This window comes from Nelumbo nucifera, chromosome 6 (genome assembly GCF_055504915.1).
Source record: "Nelumbo nucifera cultivar China Antique chromosome 6, China Antique-T2T, whole genome shotgun sequence".
Taxonomy (NCBI): domain Eukaryota; kingdom Viridiplantae; phylum Streptophyta; class Magnoliopsida; order Proteales; family Nelumbonaceae; genus Nelumbo; species Nelumbo nucifera.
The window spans coordinates 58,698,287-58,720,841 of NC_142654.1; the positions used below are offsets into that span (position 1 = coordinate 58,698,287).

The window sequence follows — 22,555 nt, forward strand, 5'->3', positions numbered from 1 at the left end:
CAAGGTTCTAAACATCTATATGCCCTTACCGGGTATCAGGTATCGGTACTTTTTTATATTTTAGTTTTTTTTTTTTTTCAAATCCGGTTCAGTAGGGCCAGTTTAAGGTTCATCCACCCCTGAACTGGTCAAAACCCCCCGATACACCCTCTGTAAGGGCATATCGGATTGCTCCTGATACAATACGTATCAGCTGATACGAGCCAATACGTATCGATTTTTTAAACCTTCCTCTAGATTCAGTTGCCACTTACCAGCAGCGAAAAAGAGCTAAATGGATACAGATATTAAAGGAAGAGTAAAAAACAAGGTTTTAAATATCGATACGTTGGTAGAGACATGTCGGGCAGTATCAATACTTATTTTTTTCAAATCCGGTTCAGGGGAGCCGGTTCAAGGTTTGCCCACCCCCTAAACCAGTCAAAACCCCGATACACCCTCTACAGGGGTGTATCGGGGTGCTCCCGATACGATACATATCGGCCAATTTTTGAACCTTGGGAAAAAAGTATCAAGAGTTAAAACTTAAAAGGCATTCATGACTTTAAAATTCTTGGTAATCGAGCAGAACAAAGATGTAACAAGTTAATAATATATAGAAACAAAGAAGGCCGGGTTTCAAATATGTCAAGCTTTCAAAGATGTAACAAGTTAATATAGAAGAAAGCAAAGCAACGAAACATCACGGGCCAACGCATCTGTAGCAACCGTTAACTGTGTAATAGAAGAGTACATACACGCCACATGAAGGTGGCAACAGAACAAAAACACATCACTACAACACAATAATAGGTAAACAGGACAGCACCGGGAAAATATGGGTCGAATTCACCCAACCCTTGAATTTCCAGAACCTGGGGCGGGTTGCAAACATTGAAAGTTCCTCACAAACATACAGACTGGATCAAGCTGTGCATTATGAACAAGTCACTGTGATAGATGGAGGACGACTGGCAGTAGTCATGTTTTGACCTACTTCCCACCAGACTGCCTAATAGTTATATAATAATCAGCCTCCAAACCTCCCCCAACCTTCGCATGCCCACCAGGCCCAGAAGCGTGTATTGAACTTTTGTCATGGAAGGTGTTTAACCATGAAAGGGAACACAATCACATTGCATAGACTATCTCTCCACTGCTGTCAACATCGAGGTCGGGATCACTGTCCAGGTCATCCATGTCATCATCAAGGTCCTGGCAGCCAGAAAAAAACTGGTCGAGAATACGGGTTCCAGCTGCAGGTATTGTAGCCTCAGCTATGATCTGCATGATTTGATCATTACTTTGCATTGGCTGATCAGGCTCTTCAAACTGGTTGTTCATCATGTTTTCATCCATGAGGTCTGCAGGTAGGTTCTTCAGAAACCATTCATGGTTTCTTATCTCAGGAATGGTTATTCTCTGTTACAGGTTATATTGAAAAGCATGAGAATCTCCAACAGTTAAAGCAGCAATATCATCAAGAGCTGAACTTGTAAAGAGGAAGTTGCCATTTCACCAAACTTTGACAAGAAAGCAAAGATACAAGTACTCTTAAAGAAGTTGTAAACATGATCTAGAAATAACATAGAGATGAAAAGTTTATCAATGAAGCATACAGACAGGAAGTTGTAATAACAGCATTTGCTTGCGGCTACTGAGCAAAACACATTGGCAACATCTGCTCAATCGCTGCAAAAATACCAGTAAAATTTACTGTCCACAAGAATACTGCCCTTCCTTTCCAAGCCAGAATGCTGGAACAAACCTTGCTAATGATTCTTGAATTTGAATTTTCTCCTTGGGGTTCAGATATATAGTGTCTAAAGCCAGGGCTATAGGTCTAGGTCTATTCTGTGTACTTCCTAACATAATTTGTGAATAATTCCTAGAGAAGAACCTCACATTTGCAACAAAGAATATACAACTTACAGTTCCAGGGTTAGCATCAAAAATCCTCGAGATAAGTTCGCGACACTCATCAGAAATGTGAACATAGTCTGGGATAGAATATTGAACACTCGAAATGCGCTGTAAAAGTCAGAAACATGACATAATTAATTTGTTTTACCTCATATAAGCTGTAACAATAAGGTGCAACCAAGTACCTGTATTGTCTTACAGAAGTTCTTGGGGTCCTCAGGGTCTTCAAAAGGGTATGCACCAACAAGCATGACGTAAAGTGTGACCCCACATGACCAAACATCTGCAATCTGCAATTGTTCAAATGATGAGAACAATGTCTATGTGAACATGCAAAAAACACAAACATGTAGAACAAGAAGTAATATCCTACTAAGAAATAAGTTGCAGGTAAAGAAGAAGGAAAGTTTCTAAAAGATACGAGTACAGATCACAAATAGATAAAGAAAAAGAAGAGATTACACATTTAAGCATTTTTTGTTTGAAAGAAAAGGTAGGGAGCCCTTTCTTTCCCTACCTTTTTCTTTCAAACCAAACACAGCCTTAGAAGAAAATAGAGAGAAAAAGACAGGGAAAACCCACCCCACAATATTCAAACTCTAATTTATTATTTCACTGATTCAATATGCAAAATAAGGATCAACCATCTCTAGAATAGAACTAGGTCCAGCCATCACTTTCCAGACTCCAACTTTATGAAGAAACTAACCTAAAAAAACTTCTAATTGTTTCAAAACTAAGACAAACCATTGAGACACTCAAATAAGGACTTAGACATCCAAAGTAACTCAGAATCCTCTACCAATTCTACTACAACCAAACAAACCACCAAAATCCAGTTCTAAGATAAACCCCAAAAAATAGACTCAAATCCCATTGTAGCCTGGCATCTTGTCAGCAAAAAACTATTATAACTCCCAAAACAAGTTTTTGTGTTTTTTGACCAACTCCCAAAACAGCTTTTTTTTTCGCAACCAACTCTCAGAACAGTTGGCTTTATGAAATATTGGTCTTGTTGAATATATAACTTTTTTAGAGGAATGTTGAATATATTACTCAATAACCTATCTAATGACACTAAAACCAATCAAAACGGATAAAGTTAATCCCCTACAGTGTAGAACTAAAGTAACATTACAACTCTGACTTTGCCATAATATGATGCTTTAAATTATGTTCACCTCTTAATACAATTAAACCTATTATTCCTACAACAACAACAAAATTACTATCATAAAGCCTCAAATTGACAAAGCTGGATCACCCAAAATCTATGAAATTGACACTAAAAAGGGATTTTCTTTCCTTTCTTCAGTGTTTATGAAAGAGAGGGAAGGAGGGTCATATGCATTTAGTTGTATAGTACTGTCTATGAATGAGCTCCAAGCAACTCCTTGATCTAGCTAGAAACCAGAATAACAATAATGGTTTAAACCAACAATTTAATTCTAAAAAACACTAATAAAATGTAACCAAATATGAGCCATAGAATTTGTATGGATTAGATAAAAACAGATAGCATCAATTACAGTTATGTAACAACTGTTGTTTTCCTAAGTAAAACGAAGACAGTAGCATGGCTCATAGAATATGTGATGGAGGGTAGGCTTGTCAGTTGAGACGCATGCCATGAAATGCGCCTCACCTTTGTACCTAGGCATTCTTGTAGTCACCCTTTAAAAACATTGTTTTGGACAACATCCTGCCACACCAAATATGCCTCTCACCCAGGTCTAGAAATTCTTTTAGAAACTACAATGCAAGAACACATGTTTAACTAATTCCTCGAGCCCCATTACACAGTATGCATATGCTGCTGTTCACTGCCATACCTCTCCTATAGAAATTGTCCCTTGTCAGACACTTAATTAAAGCAACTATCCATACAAGGAAAGCCACCTTGAGGAAGGTGCAAAGCACCATATTTTAGAAGCTGGAAAATTGGTTGTATCTGTAGCCAACAACTTTTTGTATAAAGACCTCGCTGTGAAAAATTCAGACCTCCCATTTCCATATTTTACTTAGTTTTATGGTCATTCGATTTATAAGTTTTAAGTTGAAGAGTGTTTAGGAGGAATTAGATTAGGGAAATTAGACTGTATGAGGTCCATAATATTGTTGTAATTAGAATAGCAAGACAGAATACAACCTTGGCTTTTGGATATTTTTTTCAGTGTGATTGCCAAGTAGCTTCTCTTTCTTGGTGTGTATACAAAGTTCATACTTGCTTAGTGAAAAGGTGTTCGTGTCTTCTAACTCACCTATTAAAGTGCTTGTTTCTCTGCATGGAAATTCACATCACATGTTTATATGAGCTTTTCAGCGAAAATGTCAAAAATACCATTCTATTGAAAAAATTCAGCAATGCTTGAATGTTCTGTGGACTATTTTGAAAAAATATGGGAGCAACAATATGGGACTTTGCTATTTTCAAATATACATAGAGTATACTTATATCCTATATAGCATAAATAATTAATATAGAAACATACACAGTTAGGTGTCAGAAAACTCAATTCTTTTAGGGACCATTTGATAACTGGTGAAGGTGAAGTAGATGAACAGAAAAGCTTATTGCTTTGTCTTAAAGTGAATAAGATTTTAAGGAGGTTGTGGGCTCCTTAGTGGCTAAAGCTTAAGTTATATTACTATACCTTTGATTATTTTGTTAGTTAACTATTTTATCCATTAAAAGACAAAATAATAAGTCTTTTAGTTCAGCAACTTCAGCTGTTATCAAACAGTCCCTAAATCATAAACATAAATGCACTCCTAATATCAGGTTCTTTAATGTGATTTTCATTCTCAGAACCAAATTATTCAAAAACATCCCCTGCAATATTTGCCAGATCTCTAGCAATGTTCTGACTGTTTCTGACCCAAGCTTTTTCAAGCAACCAAAGAGGCATGGTAGAGTGATGTGGAGAGCCACAGGAGCAGCTATACTCTAGTCAGTCTGGGAAGAAAGAAATAACAGGATCTTTAAAGGAGTGGAGAAATCCAAGGAGGCAACTATAGAACAACCATTATGACTATCCATTGGTTGAAAACTCTTGATTTGTTTAAAGATTTTTCAGCTGAGGACATATTTAGGAATTGGGGAAGGTGGCAGCTACAACATCTATAAAACCTATTGTGCAGAAAATGTGGTCCCCTCCAACACAACAAAAAATAAAGTTGAACTTTGATGGGAACTCTAGACGTAATCCGTGGCCTTCAGGTATAGGGGGATTATTCAGAGATGGAGATGGGAGAATTGTTGCTATGTTCTCTGGGCCAATAGGGGTGAGAGACTCATTGCAAGCAGAAGTGATGGTTCTGCTTCAAGGTGTAAAATATGCCAAGCAATTGGGATTACACCAAGTGGAGATAGAAGGAGATTCTAAATTGTTAATGTTCTGACTATTTCTGAGTCTATCTTAATCCTACATAGAGTAGAAAAAGAAACACTTAGAAAAATCATATTCTAAGACCCTTCAGTTTAGCAAAGATGAAGCACATAGGTGGAGAACATGGATAACCAGTCCATTAGCAGATATGCTCATTAACTAATTTAATAGAGAACTATCTCAGCCATCTGAGAATTGATTATACAAATCTAGCTCCACCAATCCAATGTGTCTTAGGGCCATACCTTTTTTTTTTTTTTTTTGATAAATAAGGGCCATACCTTAATATGACAGCATTTTTCTTTGTTTAAAATATAACATTTGTTTTAACTGTAACATTTAAAAATTGCAATAAAACAGAGGAATAAAAATATAGCACAACAATGGATAAGAAAAGTTACAGGGGCCATTGTTTAGTGCAATTGTAAAATCTCAAACTGACAAGTATGAGAATACAGGGTTGAGTCTGAGAATGACCATTTTGTGCATGCCAAAGGTTACTATTGGAGGAGGAAGTTAGTGGATTTGGAGGTATTGGGGTAGAGGAGCAGTGGATTTAAGGGTGGGATGAGAGGAATGCAAAGAAGTGGAGATAGTGGTTGAAGAGAGTAGGGAGGTCAGGGAGTTGTTGAAAGGTGGAATGGAGAATAGAAGAGATTAATAAAGGAGTAAAATTTAGATGAAATTGATGCCTTGGTTCTTTATGGAAGCTATTAAACTTTCTTGGAGAGAATTGAATAGAGAAAAAAAATGACCAAAGTCAACTGATTTTTTCAATTTTAGATGTGACTGTTTTTAATGGTGCGGTTGGGATCCTGTTGTTTGAATATTGTGGTTAAATATTTTGAGTTACTTGGAGGAAGAGAATCAGAAATATCTTCTACGGCAGTCGCAAGGTAGTATGTGGATTGTGGTTATTGATGTTTCTTTGCTGTTGATTCCGCTGTTGGTGCATCCAGATTTTCAAGTTTTAGATTGTGTAGCTGTTGGTTGTTGTGTTATCAGGTATAACTTTATTTGTGTAGTATGTTACTGTCACTTGTATTGCTTATTGTGTTATCAGGTACAGCTTTATTTGTTTTCATTTTCAAGTGATATCTATCTTGTCATCTTCTCTTAGACCCTTTGGTTATTTTAATAACTTTTATATTTTTATAAGAAAATACATCAAGGAGACGAATTGTGTATCTGAATATGAATATGCCACAGTGCATATTTAACTTGAGAATTAAACAAACTACACATTGTGGACACATTAATGTGCCACAGATCATAGAGGTTATTGCATCAAGTAACCTTTTTTGATTACTGCATCCTGAAATTCAAGGTTATTTTAGCCAATAAAATTAAAGGACAATATTGTAGTAGGATTTTCCCATAAGGCTCAGTATGGAAGGAGTACAAATGCAAATATGTAGAGTGCAAAACATTATATTTTGTATGTAGTTCCACTGTACATATTTGCATTTGTACTCTTTCCAAACTAAGACTAAGAGGCAACGATCTGTTGCAAGTTGAAGGGGCTAGAAGGGCTGGTGCAAACCAAAAATTACATGAGTTGAAGTAGTAAAAAATGATTTAAGTATTCATAATTTAACAACAGAACAGAATGGAAAAACAGGATTCATGTAGCCGACCCCATATAGTTAGAACAAGGCTTAGATGATGATGATGATCATCATTGTAGTAGGACTATTTTCAAAGCAGAACCAATATAGAGTATACTTGAAAGTTTTAATAAAAACATAGATAGTAGAAGTTAGAAGAAACATGCAAATATAATAAGCTGCACAAGTAAAAAACAATGTTACCTTGCCATCATACTCTTTCTTAAGTAATACTTCGGGAGCAATGTATGCTGGTGTTCCAACAGTTGATTTTGGTTGTGAATGAAGCACTGATGACTGAAAAGAGCAACCACAGTTAGAAATGTGAAGATATTGCTTGATCTTGGCTAGCTTAATTCATCATCATGATCACAAGAGTTTGGCAAAAGTTAGTGCCAGCTGCCAACCTGACACAACCTCCTCCATCCATGCTTGGGGCCAGCAGTGTAAGAGACGTAATAATATTAAATAAACAAATAACAGAATGTCCTAAAGGATCTTTTGTTGTACTTCAGTGGGTAGGTGAACATCACGTAGCAATTACATTCAGTTTTACTTTCCTTTTGATTCATCTCTCTATTCTTTTTCTCTTTAAATAAATTCTTATTGATAGTTTATCATTAAAAAAAGGAACTGTTCATAAGGTCAAGAATATTTTTCTTAACCAATAATTGGCAATAGGCCGTGGAATCTTCGCTATTACGTAGTTGTCAAGGGCCAAGACAATGCCTAGGCGACAAGGCACTGATGGAGGACCGCCTCACTTTATCACCTACCTATCTTGTACATACAGCTGTGAAACACTTTTATATTCTTTATTATTTTTCTTGAGATTATAATAATATAATAGGCATTATTAGCCTAAAATATTCATTTCATGGGTTTACATACTAGTTTCTTTTGCTTTCAAAACCTGAACCAGCAAGCAAGAACTTTAAAATTTTGTCAAATCAGTATGAGAGAGAGCAGTTTAGGGTTGAATATTGGGTGTGTTGTCTATCTCACACGCCCAAGAACTATATTTATATTAGATTGATACAAGACAATGAAATGACAAACCTGTCCTTCCTAAGTAACAAAGAAAGAAAAAGAACAAATACATTACATATGGTACAATATATATGATAACCATACTCCCAAGCTTATGATACACAATCTCTACCCCCCCCTCCCTCAAACTAATGCCGGCCGAGAGGTAAGCATCAGTTGTCAACTAAAAATTGATGACGAGCTCATATCATAGCCTTGGTGAAAAGGTCAGCTAGTTGGAGACTGGAGGAGACATGAGAAATATGTTCCCAGCAAGAAATTGGTCTCTGATGAAGCGACAATCGACCTATATGTGTTTGGTGTGCTCATGGAAGACTGGATTAGAGACGATCTTGATGGCACTAACATGCATGGAAAGGAATTGGGGATGGCATATCCATAGAAAGACCATGAAGAAGAGCACAGAGCCATATTAGCTCACTGCACGCAGACAACATAGCCCGATATCTGGCTTCTGTGGAGGATTTAGAAACAGTCTATTGCTTCTTACACTTCCATGAAATGAGGGAATCTCCTAGGAAAATGCACCACATAGTAGTGGACCTTCTAGTGTTAGGGCATCCTACCCAATCAGCATCAACATATGTAGTCAAGTGAAAAGGGGATGAAGAAGATAAACAGTCCATGAGATAAGGAACCCCGTATATAACAAATGATCCATAGAATAGCTGTCATGTGAGGATGTCTGGGACAGGAGAAAAACTAGCTAACTTGGACAGCATAGGAAATGTCCAGACTGGACATAGTGAGAAAAATGAGACTACCAACAAGTTGTCTATACAGAGTAGCATCAGGTAGAGGTTCACCATCATCCTTGGACAGCTCCAGATTAACTTCAATAGGAGTATCAACTTGCTTGTCATCGGTCAAATAGGCAAGCTTCACTAGATCTGTGGCATACTTTTGTTGATTTATAAGGTATCCACAAGAAGAGTGAAAGACTGCTAAACCGAGAAAATATGTGAGGTTCCCAAGATCCTTCACCTTAAAAGATTGACATGAAGGATTTTCAAAAGAACAATTCCTTTAGTATCATCCCTTGTAACAAGAATGCCATCAACATATAGTAGTGTAAGACCTTGAGGCCACTTCATATGAAATAATAAATAGTAGTCATAAGGGCCCTAAGAAAATCCAGCATCAATAATAACCTTACAGAACCTTTCAAACGAGGCTCGGGGCACTTGCTTGAGGCCATATAAGGATCTCTTGAGGCAACAAACTAGATTAGGATCACCACAATAACCAGGTGGAGGTTTCATAGAGACTGTTTCCTTCAGCTGACCATACAAGAAGGCATTTTAAACATCCATCTGGTGAATGTTCCAATGTTTAATAACAAAAAATAGTCAAAACCAAACGAACAGTTGTCATCTTGGCTACAAGAGCAAATGTCACTTCATAGTCTACCCATATTCTTGCTTATATCTCTAAGCCACTAAACGAGACTTGCATCTCTCAAGGCTCCCATTAGAATTCAGCTTTACTGAGTAAACCCATTTACTACCAATAATTGAAACATTTAGAGGGACAAGAACAAGCTCCCACATTCCCAAGTATCATTTTTCAAGAAGAGGCTAATCTCAATGTCCATAGCTTCTTTCCAATGCAGAATAGCCACAGCCTATTGGTAAGTTCGGGGAATATCTATGGAGGACAAAACTGTAGAAAAGGAACTATGGTCTATAGGAAAACAATAGCGGTTAGAAGGTCGGGAAACATGAGTTGATCTACGTAGAGGAGGGGATGATGGTAAAGAATCACAAGGTGGAAGAGGTGGAGCACTTATAGTGTCAGACGGAAGATGTGATGGACTAGCAACTAGAGGTGAAGAAGAGGAGAGGATAGGCTAAGGAACAGAAACTCACCTTCTTGCATAAAGCTGGAGAAGCATACACATAGATGGATGTGAGCATGAAGCACCTAAAATATCAAAGGAATGCACAACATAGAGAGTAGTAGGAAGTTTGACAATATGATGGAAGAAAGAAACATTCTCAAGAAAGATAACATTCCAGGAAATGCAAATGAAACAAAAAGTTGGATCATAGCAAAGGAACCCTTTATGTTCTAAACTGTACCCCATGAAAGCACATAAGACAAATTGACCTCTGACCATTGACCTATAGTGATATGCAAGGAGGAAATGAGGAATGGTGGACCTGCCCCCTTTAGGTTTGAGAATATGTGGTTGCTCCATCCTAGATTCACAGTGGTGGTACGAGTGCAATCCAATGGTGGAGTGGGAAGGAATGAGGTTCTATAGAAAGCTACAATTCTTGAAAGCAAAGATCAAGGAGTGGAACCAATTGGAGTTTGGAAGGCTTGAAGAAAGGAAGAGAACCTTGATGGACAAGATTGAGAGCCTTGACTTGAAAGAAGAAAGGGGAGACTTTCGAGAGGCAAACAAGGAACAAAGAAGAGATTTGAGAAGTCAACTTGAGGACTGCCTACATAAGGAGGAAATTAGCTGGAGGCAAAAATCTAGATGTAAATGGCTACAAGGAAATAGAAATACCAGATTCTTTCATTCTCTGGCAAATGGGAGGAGGAGAAACTGTCTCCAAACTGGAGATAGATGGAGTTGAGTTAACACAACAGGATGAGATTGCAGGAGCCTTTGTGGGACACTTCAAATCAATTCTAAGAAGGCCTGTAAGTAGGAGGGTATGGTTAGAAGGTTTGATTTGGAAGAGATTAAAGAGGTTGTTTTCTCTATGGATAGAACAAAAGCTCCAGGACCGGATGGTTTCACAATGGCTTTCTACCAAGACTGTTGGGATACAATGAAAGATGACCTTTTGTTGGTTTTTGAGGAATTTCATAGGAGAGGAGTGGTTAACCTGGGTGTGAATTCCACCTTTCTAGCCTTGATCCCAAAAAAGAAAGATGCACTGCGTCCAAAGGATTTCAGGCCAATTAGCTTGGTGAATAGCTTGTATAAGATCCTTGCAAAGGTGTTGTCTCTAAGGTTGAAGGAAGTGTTGCCAACTATTATCTCACCAAATCAAGGAACTTTTGTGAGTGGATGACAAATAATAGATCAAATTCTAATTGCTTGTGGAGCATTTCAAGAAAGATCGGAAGAAAGGAGTGGTCTGTAAGCTGGCTCTAGAAAAAGCCTATGACTTGGTGGAATGGGAATGTTTTAGGAAAGTTATGACCAATTTTGGATTTGGGGCTAGGTGGTGCAAATGGATTATGGGGTGTGTTTGTAATTGTCATTACTCGGTACCAGTGAATGAGACAGTGATTGACTTCTTCCCAGCCATTAGGGGTGTAAAAAAAAGGAGACCCCTTGTCTCCCTTCCTGTTCACACTGATTGCTGATGTTCTGGCGAAACCAATTTACAGAGTAGATTCTAGGGGTCTTATTAGAGGCTGGAGAGTTGGAAGGGAGGATACCCCCCCTCACCCATCTACAATTTGCAGATGGCACGATTCTATTATGTGAAGCAGAAATATGAAGTAAGGTGAGGTCAGGGAGATTGCAAAAATGCTTGGGTGTGAAGTCTCAAAGTGGCCTTTGAATTATTTGGGGTTACCATTGGGTGATAACCCAAAGAGAAAGAGCTTCTGGAATCTGGTGGTGGAAAGTTTTGAAAAGAAACTTGTCTCTTGAAAAAGGAATTACCTTTCTATGGGTGGGAGGATAACACTGATTAAGGCTACTCTAGTAAATTTACCTATTTATTTCCTTTCAGTGTTCAAGATCCCGGTAAAGGTTGCCAATAGATTGGAAAAGATGATGAGAGACTTCCTTTGGGAGCTGGGAGAGGAGAAAAGGGATCATAGAGTAGCTTGGGAGGTGGTGACTAGGAGTAAAAATAGTGGTGGTTTAGGGCTCGAGAACATTAAAAACAGGAATATGGCCCTTCTAGGAAATGGTTGTGGAAATTCCCACTAGAGAAGGAGAAGTTATGGGCCAAGATAGTGGTCAGCATACATGGGCTGGAGCTAAATGGATGGGATGCTAGAATCCAAGCTAGGACTACATGTGTTTCAACTTAGAAAGCCATTCATGAATTGTTACCAGTTTTCTCCCCTCTTATCAGGTATGACTTGAATTCAGGTAATGCTATAAAATTCTGAGAACAAACTTGGGTGGGGGATGCTCCTCTAAAGGACCAGTTTCCTTCTTTGTATGCACTCTCCAACCTTAAAAATGAGCTAGTTTCATCCTCCATATCCCCCTCCTCTTCCACTTCTAAGTTTGGGTGGAATTGGGGCGTAAGAAGGGCTGTGAGAGACTTACACCTTGATAGCATCCCGAGTCTTTCTTGACAATGTTTTCTTACACCCTACTAAGGTGAACTCTAGAATTTGGACTCCTACATACCCCCACTGGTTCTTTCTCTTGTGCCTCTTTCTTCAAAGTTTTAAGCCAGTCCACCAGTCTTGTTGCCATCCCTTTTCCTATTCATGAGGTTTGGTGCAGACCAATCCTTCCTAGGGTTGGTAGCTTTTGCTGGGAAGTCTTTCTGGAAAGATTCAACACTAGTGATCTGCTCCAAAAGAAGATACCCAATACTTGTTTGTCCCCTCATTGGTGTGTTCTTTGTAAAGCTGATGGGGAGACGGGTTTTCACCTGCTGGTGTCTTGCCAATATGCAAAGTCTATTTGGGAGTGGGCTCTTTCCCTATTTGGGTATAGTTGGAACCCTCCAGCAAACATGCAAAATCTGTTTTCTCCTTTTTTTAGGTGGCACATGAAAAGGGGCAGGATTATGTGGAGAGGACTGAGGGTTGCAGTTTGTTGGTCCTTATGGGAAAAAAGAAATGCTAGGATTTTCTCAGAAGTTGAGAAAAGCACTGATGAGTTGAGGGCTTTGATCCTTATAAGGGTGGTACAGTGGATGAAATCATTAGAGCTATTCATAGATTATACAGTGGATGACATGTTGAGGAATTGGGGTGTGATTGCTAGCAATACCCAGACCAAAACAGTGATGAATGTGTCTTGGACTCCCCCCTGCGGGTTTCATAAAACTAAACTTTGATGGGAGCGGCAGAGGGAATCCTGGACAAACAGGGGTTGGGGGTGTCTTCAGGAATGAGAATAGGGTTGCTTCTACCATGTTCTCAGGCCCAATTGGAGTGGGTGACTCTCTCCGAGTCGAGATCCATGTGGTTATGGAAGGAATCCAGAAAGCCAGGGAGATGAATATTAGAAAACTTGTAATTGAAGGGGGCTCGGAGGTGGTGGTTGGATGGCTAAATAAAAACTACAGTGGCTTATGGAATTACAACAATATGAGGAGGAAATTTAGATGGTTGGCTCGTGAAATGGAGGTTAAAATTAGTTGGGTTAAAAGATCAACTAATTCTTTTGTTGATGGTTTAGTGAAACAAGGGGTGGAGAGGGAGTCAATGTTCTAGGCACAATTGTAATTATTTTTCTGTTTCTCCTTATCTTTCTCTTTTTCCTTTTCCTTCTTTTGGGGCTCAAGGTATAGTTGGAAGATACGAAAGTTTGTCTTCCTCTTTGTAATTATCATTGAAAAGTTTTAATGAAATTAATGAAGTGTGTTATTGATCCAAAAAAAAAAGCACATAACGCAGATTGACAATAAAGCTTAGTGCGTTCATGAGGTGGAAGACGAGCAAAGCAAACGCATCCAAACACATGCATTGATGAGAAGTCTGGTGGGCAATGAAATAAGCACTGAAAGGGTGAGGTGTTATTGAGAACAAAAGATGAGAATAAGTTGATTAAATGCAGTATTTAATACACAATAGTGCTAGTTGTCCACCCAAAAGGAAGTAGGGACATGAGAGTCTTGAAGAAGGGTTCTCACAACACTCAAGATATGTCTGTTTGTACGCTTTGCAACATCATTTTGTTATGGAGTTCCTAGGCATGACCTTTTTGAAATAATTCCTTGTTCTTTCAAATAGGTTTAAAACCCCTTTGAATTTGAATGCAAAGTGCCAATGGTAGCACTAAACTGATTTTTAGCCAAAGCCTAAAACAATTAAACGAGGGAAACACATCTGGTTTCTTGCGCAAAAAATAGATCCAAGTGAGGTATAGTCATCAATGAAAAGAACAAAATATTTATAGCCCAATCTAGAAGTTATAGGAGACGACCAAACATCACCATGTATTAACTTGAAAGAATAGTAGAGTGATCAGCAGCAAAAGGAAATGGCAATATATGACTCTTACTCAAGCAGCATGTAATACAAGACTTATCAACGTCCACAAAAGTAGTAGCTTTAGAAGATAGGTAACTAGTACGAAATAAAAACTCAAGTTTCTTAGGATAAGGGTGGCCAAGACGTCTATGCCAAAGATGCCACCCATCATTTTTGCAAGCAATAATAGAACTAGTAGCAATAGAAAGCAAACAAGGTGAGGTAGATGGTGTCTTTGTCTTCTCGCCTTCTGGAGAAAATTGCCAGCCCTGCCTACGCCCCATCCCCTTCATTGTCCCAATGTGTCGGGGTCCTGGATTAATCAACCATAAAAGGGAAAAGAAACAATGTTACCATCAGCCAACTAACCGACAAATATCAAATTAGTAGTAAGTTTCGAGGCAAACAAGGTTTTAGGGAGATGAAAATGAGAATTAGTCGGGGAAGGCAAAGTTTAAAAATGAAAGAAAGAGCAGTTTCCTTCTTTGTTCTCTCTCTCAAGGTTTAAAAATGAGCCGGTTGCTACTTTCCTAACCTATTCTACTTATGGCCCTGTTTGGAACTTGGGCTTCCGGAGGCCTCTTAGAGACTCTGAATTGGATTCCATTTCTAATTTGATTAAGATTTTGGAGGTAGTTGTTGACCCCTCTAGATTGGACAGTAGGATTTGGGCTCCTACTCCTTCGGGTATTTTTTCATGCTCTTCCTTCTTCAAGGAATTAGCTCATTCCCACTCGGTCCTTGATCCTCCTTTCCCAGCTCCGAAAGTTTGGGGTAAACCAATTCCTCCCAGAGTAGGTGCTTTATGCTGGGAAGCTATCCTAGGAAAGTGTAACACTTGTGACTTACTTCAAAAGAAAAGGCCATGATGGTGTTTATCCCCACACTGGTGTATCTTATGTAAGAGGAATGGTGAGAGCTGTTATCACTTATTTGTTTCCAGTCCTTTTGTTTCAGAAATCTGGTGTTGGTTTTTCTCTCTTTTTGGTTGCAGGTGACCCACTCCCCCAAGTGTACTAAACTTGTTTAACTCTGTTCCAGTGAGGGGTTTAAAAAAGAGAGGTAAGATCTTATGAAGATGTGTAAGAGCAGTTGTATGTTGGTCAGTGTGGGAGGAAAGAAATCAACGAACCTTCCAGGAAAAAGAAAGGAACAAAGAAGCCATCATTGATTTAATCTACATTAGGGTGGTTCATTGGGTCAAATCTACGGAGCTTTTTAAAGGTATCTCAGCAGGAGACATCATTAGAAATTGGAAAGAAGTTGCCTGGTCTGCTTGGCTATTTAATGCTACTGTTCCAACTTGGTCTCCTCCAATTATGGGGTTTACTAAATTGAATTTTGATGGTAGCAGCGAAAGGAACCTAGGCCTTTCAGGTATTGGAGGAATGTTTAGGGATGAAGAAGATCGAATTATGGCTATGTTTTCAGGGCCTATAGGCTGGGGGGATTCTCTGAGAGCTGAAATTTCAACAATATTAGAAGGAATTAAAAGAGCCAAACAACTGAATATTAGTAAGTTGTTGGTGGAGGGTGATTCTAAACTGGCTATTAACTGGCTGCAGAAGGAAGAGGCTAATTTATGGAAGTTCTCGAATGAAAAAAAAAGAAATTTTCCAGCTCACTCAAGACATGCAAATTCAGTTTCAATGGTCCAAGAGGAGCGCCAATTCTTTTGCAGATTATCTAGCTAAACAAGGGGTGGGAAGAACTAGTTTCTTTTGGGCTGTATTGTAATGTGATGTTTTTTGGGTGGGGTAAGAGATTTTACCCCCTTCTTGTTGTATCTTTTCCATATCCTTTTATTAATAAAAGTTTTTGTTATTGATCAAAAAAAAAATCATCACATCCAATGATTTCATGTTGTTCACCATTGGTTGTAACAATGTTTTTAGTACAAAAGATGAAAGTTTGAGAGACTGACCAGAATATGCCTCCATCAAATGATTAGAGGCACCTGAATCAATTATCCGAAGATGGCTAGGGTTGGGACAATAAGGTGATGACTTACCAAATAGACCAATGGCTATAAACGCAGAAGAAATTGCAGTGGATACCAATTGTCGCATCTTTTCCTCAATCAAAACACCATCAATCATAGACTAATAGGCTTTGTGTTGATTGTTCTTTAGGGCTAATGTATGTCCTTTAGGTGGCCGAGTGAGACACTCAGTGATAATGTGTCCATGTTGTTTAAAGTAGGTACATGTGTTCTTTTTGGAATGGAAAACCATGTGGCCAAACTCCTTACACTCATAACACTAAACCCAAGACAAATCCCTTTTGGGTTTGGACTTGCTAGCAAGAAAAACAGTTTCAACACTAGTATCATGTTTCCCATCTATGGTAGACTGAGTAATCATCCTTTTCTTCTATATAAAGATCTCCCAAGATAGAATCCAAACTAGGTATAGTTCCCCTACTCAAAATATTTGACCTGATCACCTCAAAGTCAAGCTTCAAATGCAAGAGAAAGTGCATAACCTTTCTATTATTGAAGTGATCTTTCATTGCTTTAACATAGCAAGCTACCAAGGACTCCCCCAAATGAACCAATTCATATTCAATCTACAAGTTTACAAACCCAGCATAGTATTCCTGTATTCTCTTCTCCCCTTGATTGTAGGAGAAGATTTTAGTTTCAATTTAGTATTACTTAGATAGGATAGATTGCTGATAAACCTTCTCCATATAGTCAAACATCTCCTTGGTGATCCTTAAACCTCTCAACGGAATGGCAATATCTGTCTCAAGCGATCCAAGAACCCAAGAGACAATTCTAGCATTGTCTATTTTCCATTGTTTCATCCCTTTACTGTCTGATTCATCCGCTTTGGGTTTTGAACAATCAATATAGCCCCACAACCCTTGTCCTTCAACAAAAAACTAAAAATGAAACTTCCACATTGCATAATTATTTCCATTAAACTTAACTAGAAGAGTTTCTCTTCTATTTGAAGCCATTACAATAAAAAATACCAAGAACAGGTCCATCAAGTGATAAACAGAAAGAAGTTGATGTAAAAACCACCAAAGAAAACAGTTTTTCCAAAAGAGTAACTTCAAACAACCAAGAACAAGGACTAATAATCCAAAAAAAGTAACTTTCAGCAGTATTGGTAAGAAGAGAGGGATCAAAACCTTTCAACAACAGATTGAATCCAAGATCTGATTTCATAGATTGAAAGAGAAGGCTAGGGCAACACAGAATCTAGAATCCTAGCAAGATCCAATGGTCTGATTGAGAGAAAAAAGAAAAACACAGATGTAACCCATGATTTCGGTGTAAAGACAAGAACCTGTGCTGATCAAAACAGCATCCAGAAGGCTTACAGAAGAATGCAGAGAAGTCAATCTATAGTCCTTCAATCTTCCTTTAAATCCCAGGAATCAAATCCAAATTAAAAACATGTCAGAAAGACCTGCTCTGATACCATGTCAAATGGGTAAGAGAGAGCAGTTTAGGGTTGAATATCAAGTGTGTTCTCTATTTCACACACCCAAGAAAGAATTGTATTTATATTAGATTTATAAAAGAAGATGAAAGGACAAATCTGCCCTTCCTAACTAATAAAGAAAGAAAAAGACCAAAAACATTACATATGATACATACAGGATATAACCATACTCCCAAGCTTATGATACATGATCTCAACAAAATCAACACATTCTTTATCTTCATCATCTTCTTCTTTTTCTCCTTCAACCCTTTCTTTTTTTTTTCTTTTCCTAGGACAAAAACAAGGGATCAGCCCCTATATTTTCTCCCCATGGATATGTGATTTTCTATGTTTTAATATGAAGCTTATACCTTTTTTATGAATATTATGGACAATTATTAATGAAAGATGATTGCTAGTTATCATGGAACCTAGGGAATTACCGTAGGATTCATAGTTTTTATTTAAAAAATTCATTTGCCTAAGTAACAAGGTGACAAGGCGCATCCAGTCACCTAGCCTTGCTAAGTGCTTTGAAATCTATGTTTTATTAGTCTATTATCTCTTTAATGAGATCAGAAAAAAAAAATCCACAAATGTGCCAATTAAAATTGGATAAATTGCTAGGGCTTTGAAATCTATTGCTAATGGCTTAATAAGATTGGCTGGACATGTACTAAATCATGGATGTTCTTGTAATCTGTTTTAGGCCCAGGAAGATCTAGTTGGCCTGAGTCTTGTTGTAATCTGCTCTCTCTGAATAAAACTACTTTACCTTTTTCCAAAAAAAAAAAGATTGGCTGGACATGTTTTTTCTGTTTCCAATACCTCTATGTCCCTTTTTTGTGGACATGGATCTACACCAAATACTTTTGTGCATTTATGTAAATTTTCTCATGTACAAACACCTACTGTTCATTAAGATGATACCCCATAGTTACTTTTGTGAGAAAGAAATAACAAAAAAGGAGTAAATATCAAATTCAAACAAATATAAAGATAAACAACAAAATATCAGATATTCCTTTCAAAGAAAGTGAAGATGCAACGTTAGATGCATATGATATTCAAGAAAACATGCACACTAGTGCATGCAGAAATAGTCTCACCTTGAACTCCTAAAATATGTCATCATATAGAAGAAAGCCAAAACTTAACAGCAGAAAAATATCAGGAAAGGTAAGAATACCTTTGAGTACCCAAAATCACATATCTTCAAACGAGGTGCTGGGCTACCATCTAACAGTGTATTTTCTAATTTTAAGTCTCGGTGGCAGACTTGCTTCATGAATAAAGCAGCAAATAGAAGCAAAAGTTAGTTTCTGTGGCATTCCCTGGGAAGGCCAACAATTGAATATACTAAGTTAATCAGCTACCATTGAGTGACAATAGCTGACTCCAGATATAAGTTGCTGGAAAAAGAAGCGAGCCTGCAGAGGTTAAAAGGTTAATAGAATCATTAAGTAAACCAACAAGGAATAGAGGAGAAAATTGACGATGGATTGGACTAAGAACCTCATCCTCACTGAAGCGTCCAGCATTGCAAATGCGCTCAAACAGCTCTCCACCAGATGCATATTCCATCACAATAGCCAAATGAGTTGGTGTTAAGATGACCTTAAGTAAGATGAAAAGCAGATTAACACTTTGGCCACCAGTCCTTCCCAAATTGATACTATTAAAAAGATCAAAACTGCACATACCTCCTTGAACCTAACAATGTTGGGATGCCTCAATGACCTATGGTTAATAATTTCTCTTTGCACATTTTCATCTATCTGTTACATAGAAAAGAGGAATGGAAAAACAATAAATGCCACAATAGTTTCACATGCAATAATTTTTGGGCCTATTCAGTTACAATCCCCCCCCAACAGCCACAGCCACACACACATGCATAGATAAAGTTCAGGAAATATAATCCATTAAAGAATCCCAATGTTGCTACTAAAATAGCATGGTACAATAGTAAGTCCAAAAGTTGAGTAAGAAAACTTTACAACCACTTACTTCAAAGTTAGCTTCTACGTTTTGTCATGGTACATTAACTGGTTTGAAACAGGAAACCAATACTATACTAGCAACGACAGTTTGCTTAGTTGGCAATGCATATAAATGTTCGGTGTAGACATTCCTTTCTTTACCTACTAACTGACTAATCACTTAACTACTTGCATATTTGGGTAAAAAAATAGAAAGTAAATAAGGAAAGAAATCCCAATGTAGTAAAAAGTTAAACAAGTCCACCTATTCCATTTGCAACCAAAAGGCAACGCACGAAATTTAAGAAAACAAGTTAACAAATAAAAGGAATTAACAAGAACTCACACCACAGGGAAAAGAAAACAAATTAAGGCTTTCTATTTGGAAACTATTATATATGTTCAAATAAACTAAGGTCCCAAAGAAGGGCCAAAACACTTCAAACATAAACTGATTTGACATCAAATTCCCCGCTAAACCTTCTTGTTTACACCTACAGTAATCCCCAAGAAAAGAATAAATATGCGGAAAAACACAAATAAATATCGCGAAATCATCATTAAATTTCAAACCGACAACAATTCAAAACTGAAGAAACTCGGTTTGTCTCATCCCTTTTTGGGCAGGTGTCACAACCCTCTACATAATTGACTTCGCTATCTCAACCAATAATCAAGAAGAAAACCAGCTAGTATCCATAAACAAGGTAAAGTATAAAGTCAATAACAAAAGAGAAAATCAAATTAAAGAAACAAACAGGAATTTTCAGCAATTCAACTAACCTTATCGCCTCGCTCGATGTACTTCACGGCGACAAGTTCTCTGGTCTGCTTATCCCTCATCAACCTCGCAACGCCGAAATTACCCGAACCAATATCTTTGACAAGCTCGTACCGATCGCTATCGTGCATTATCGGCATATCCATGCCGGGACCGACGGTGATCTGCGACCGATCCATCTTCACTCTGAGTTGTCCTCCGACGAGACTACGCTCACATTATCGGACTAAAAGAAACGGCGAGGAAGCCCTAAACACGACGGAACCAGAATTCCAAGACGTGGCACGAGATCGATCATTCGATCCACTCGACCGATCGAGAACCTGTCGGTTGAAGAAAGAGACGGACGAAGAGGCCAAGCCCGTGAAGCTTACTTGCCTTCAACAGCTTCACCGTTTTGAAATTTCTCTTTTTTCTGTTCTTTTTCCTTTCTTCTTTTTAGGCCTCGAACTGAAAACACAGATGAGTTGCAGAGACGGTGAGAACTCGTGAACTCCTTTCACTTCTCTATGAAAAAACCCCAGAAAGCAGATTTTTTATTATCGGCGATCGACAACGGATTAATATCTGTGAACGGGAGAGTTTAATTAGACAGAATAAAAAGTGTATCCAAAATTACGGAAATATCCTCTGTCTCCGCCGCAAGCTACCAAAAGTTTTTACGGAAAGTACGGATAACTCCCTCGCATAAAATGACCTTATTACCCCCGCAACTCCACGCATTGGACTGTCACGAGACACCCCCCCACCCTTTTATTAGCAGTGTCAAACCTGAGAAGTGACACCAAAATAGACGTGCATAACAACAACCGCCTGATTGGAATCCGGCTGATCTTACTGCAATAATCGAGTGGTCTTAGATTCTGGTCTGACGGTTGACAGATCGTGCTTCGGTGCTTGTGCTCGTCAACTAGTTAAACCGTTAAAGTTAACCAATTCCGTGCAAACTAAAAAAAAAGTTTCCCATTAGGGTTGCACTGAACTAAAAGGTCCGATATGATACCGAAAATACCTGAAGAAAACCGATAACCAATCGGACGGTATCATAAAAATGGGAAGTGGGAACCACTCACTCACTCAACCGGTATTCAACAATATTCACGGGGTGTTCTGATTGGTCAAATTTCTTCTTATCCTCAACGAAACGAGGGTACTATTGTAATTAAAGCATGAGAGTCAAAATGCAAATATAATGAATTCCCAAAAAATAAAGAAAACAAAGTCAACATGAGAAATCGAGCCGTGGGGACAAAGCGAGTTTCTAACCTTTTACCGTATAGATAGAAGAAGAGAAAATGCCAATTCAAATGACGGAATTATCCTTCTTTTTTTTCTCAAAACTTCAGGAATCTTCCCAAAATTGGTCCGTTTTGCTTTTTTTTCCAAATTCCAATTCCAAGGTAGGTAACCATACTGTTACTGGTGGCAGTGTATTTTTTGAGGAATACTATAACATTCGGGGGTAAAATCGGTATAACGTATATGAAAATGAAAGTAACGAGACGACGATGTACGGCACGATAGACCGACCCCTGATGTTGCTGTCCGGAAAGAATAGGAAGGTGGTGTGACTGTGAGAGTGAGAGTGAGAGCACTGCTCAGATGTTTTTACCGGTTGTAAAATGTAATAAGGAATTGGTCTTACCCGATTTTAGTGACATGTGGTCCAAAATAGTCCGAAAACCCGCTGTTTTTCGCGGATTTATTATTTTGGTTTTAACCTTTTTACGTAGGGAAATTTCCAAATGTACACTCGGAAACTTCTTAAGCATGCTAAAAAGAGGGTTCTCGAGTGCAAAGAAAAGTTGTCGACCAATGAAGCAATGACCCTGATTTGGTCCTATACATGGAGCCGCGGAGTGAGTGAGGAGTACACTCACACTCACTGTCCTCTCTCTCGCTCTCTCTATCCAATGTAACCCTCTCTCTCTCTCGGTGGTGTATTATTAGCTGGTTTGTTCAGTGATGACACGAAATGGAATCCCACAATTACCATTTTGGGGAGAAAAGGGTCAAAGGGAGGTTTACTAATGCATAGTTAGGGGTGGCAATTTTGGAAATGGGTTAATTATTCAATGGGTCAATTTAAATGGGTTGGGTTGGGGATAATCATTGGGTTAATCACTATATATAAGTATTAAATCTTTAGCCATTTTTTTAGTTTTCTTCATTTGAATGAAATAAGTTATAATTAATCATTAATTTTCTATTAATTATTAACTAAAATTAGTTTTGTCTCGAATCGATACACTTCACCCAAATCGAT

At 38.1% G+C, this 22,555-nt stretch overlaps 1 protein-coding gene across 1 annotated transcript; it reads right to left on the reverse strand.

The window, feature by feature from the left end:
• Positions 1–578: 578 nt before the first annotated feature.
• LOC104601938 (serine/threonine-protein kinase SAPK10-like) lies at positions 579–20,860 on the reverse strand. Its single transcript, XM_010265452.3, has 9 exons — positions 20,292–20,860; positions 19,230–19,304; positions 19,042–19,143; positions 18,903–18,956; positions 18,716–18,808; positions 7,103–7,195; positions 2,088–2,192; positions 1,912–2,010; positions 579–1,401 (listed from the first exon to the last, which is right to left on the reverse strand). The coding sequence occupies exons 1-9, from the start codon at positions 20,466–20,468 to the stop codon at positions 1,111–1,113; spliced, it is 1,089 nt and encodes a 362-aa protein (XP_010263754.1). The 5' UTR covers positions 20,469–20,860; the 3' UTR covers positions 579–1,110.
• Between the last annotated feature and the right edge of the window lie 1,695 nt (positions 20,861–22,555).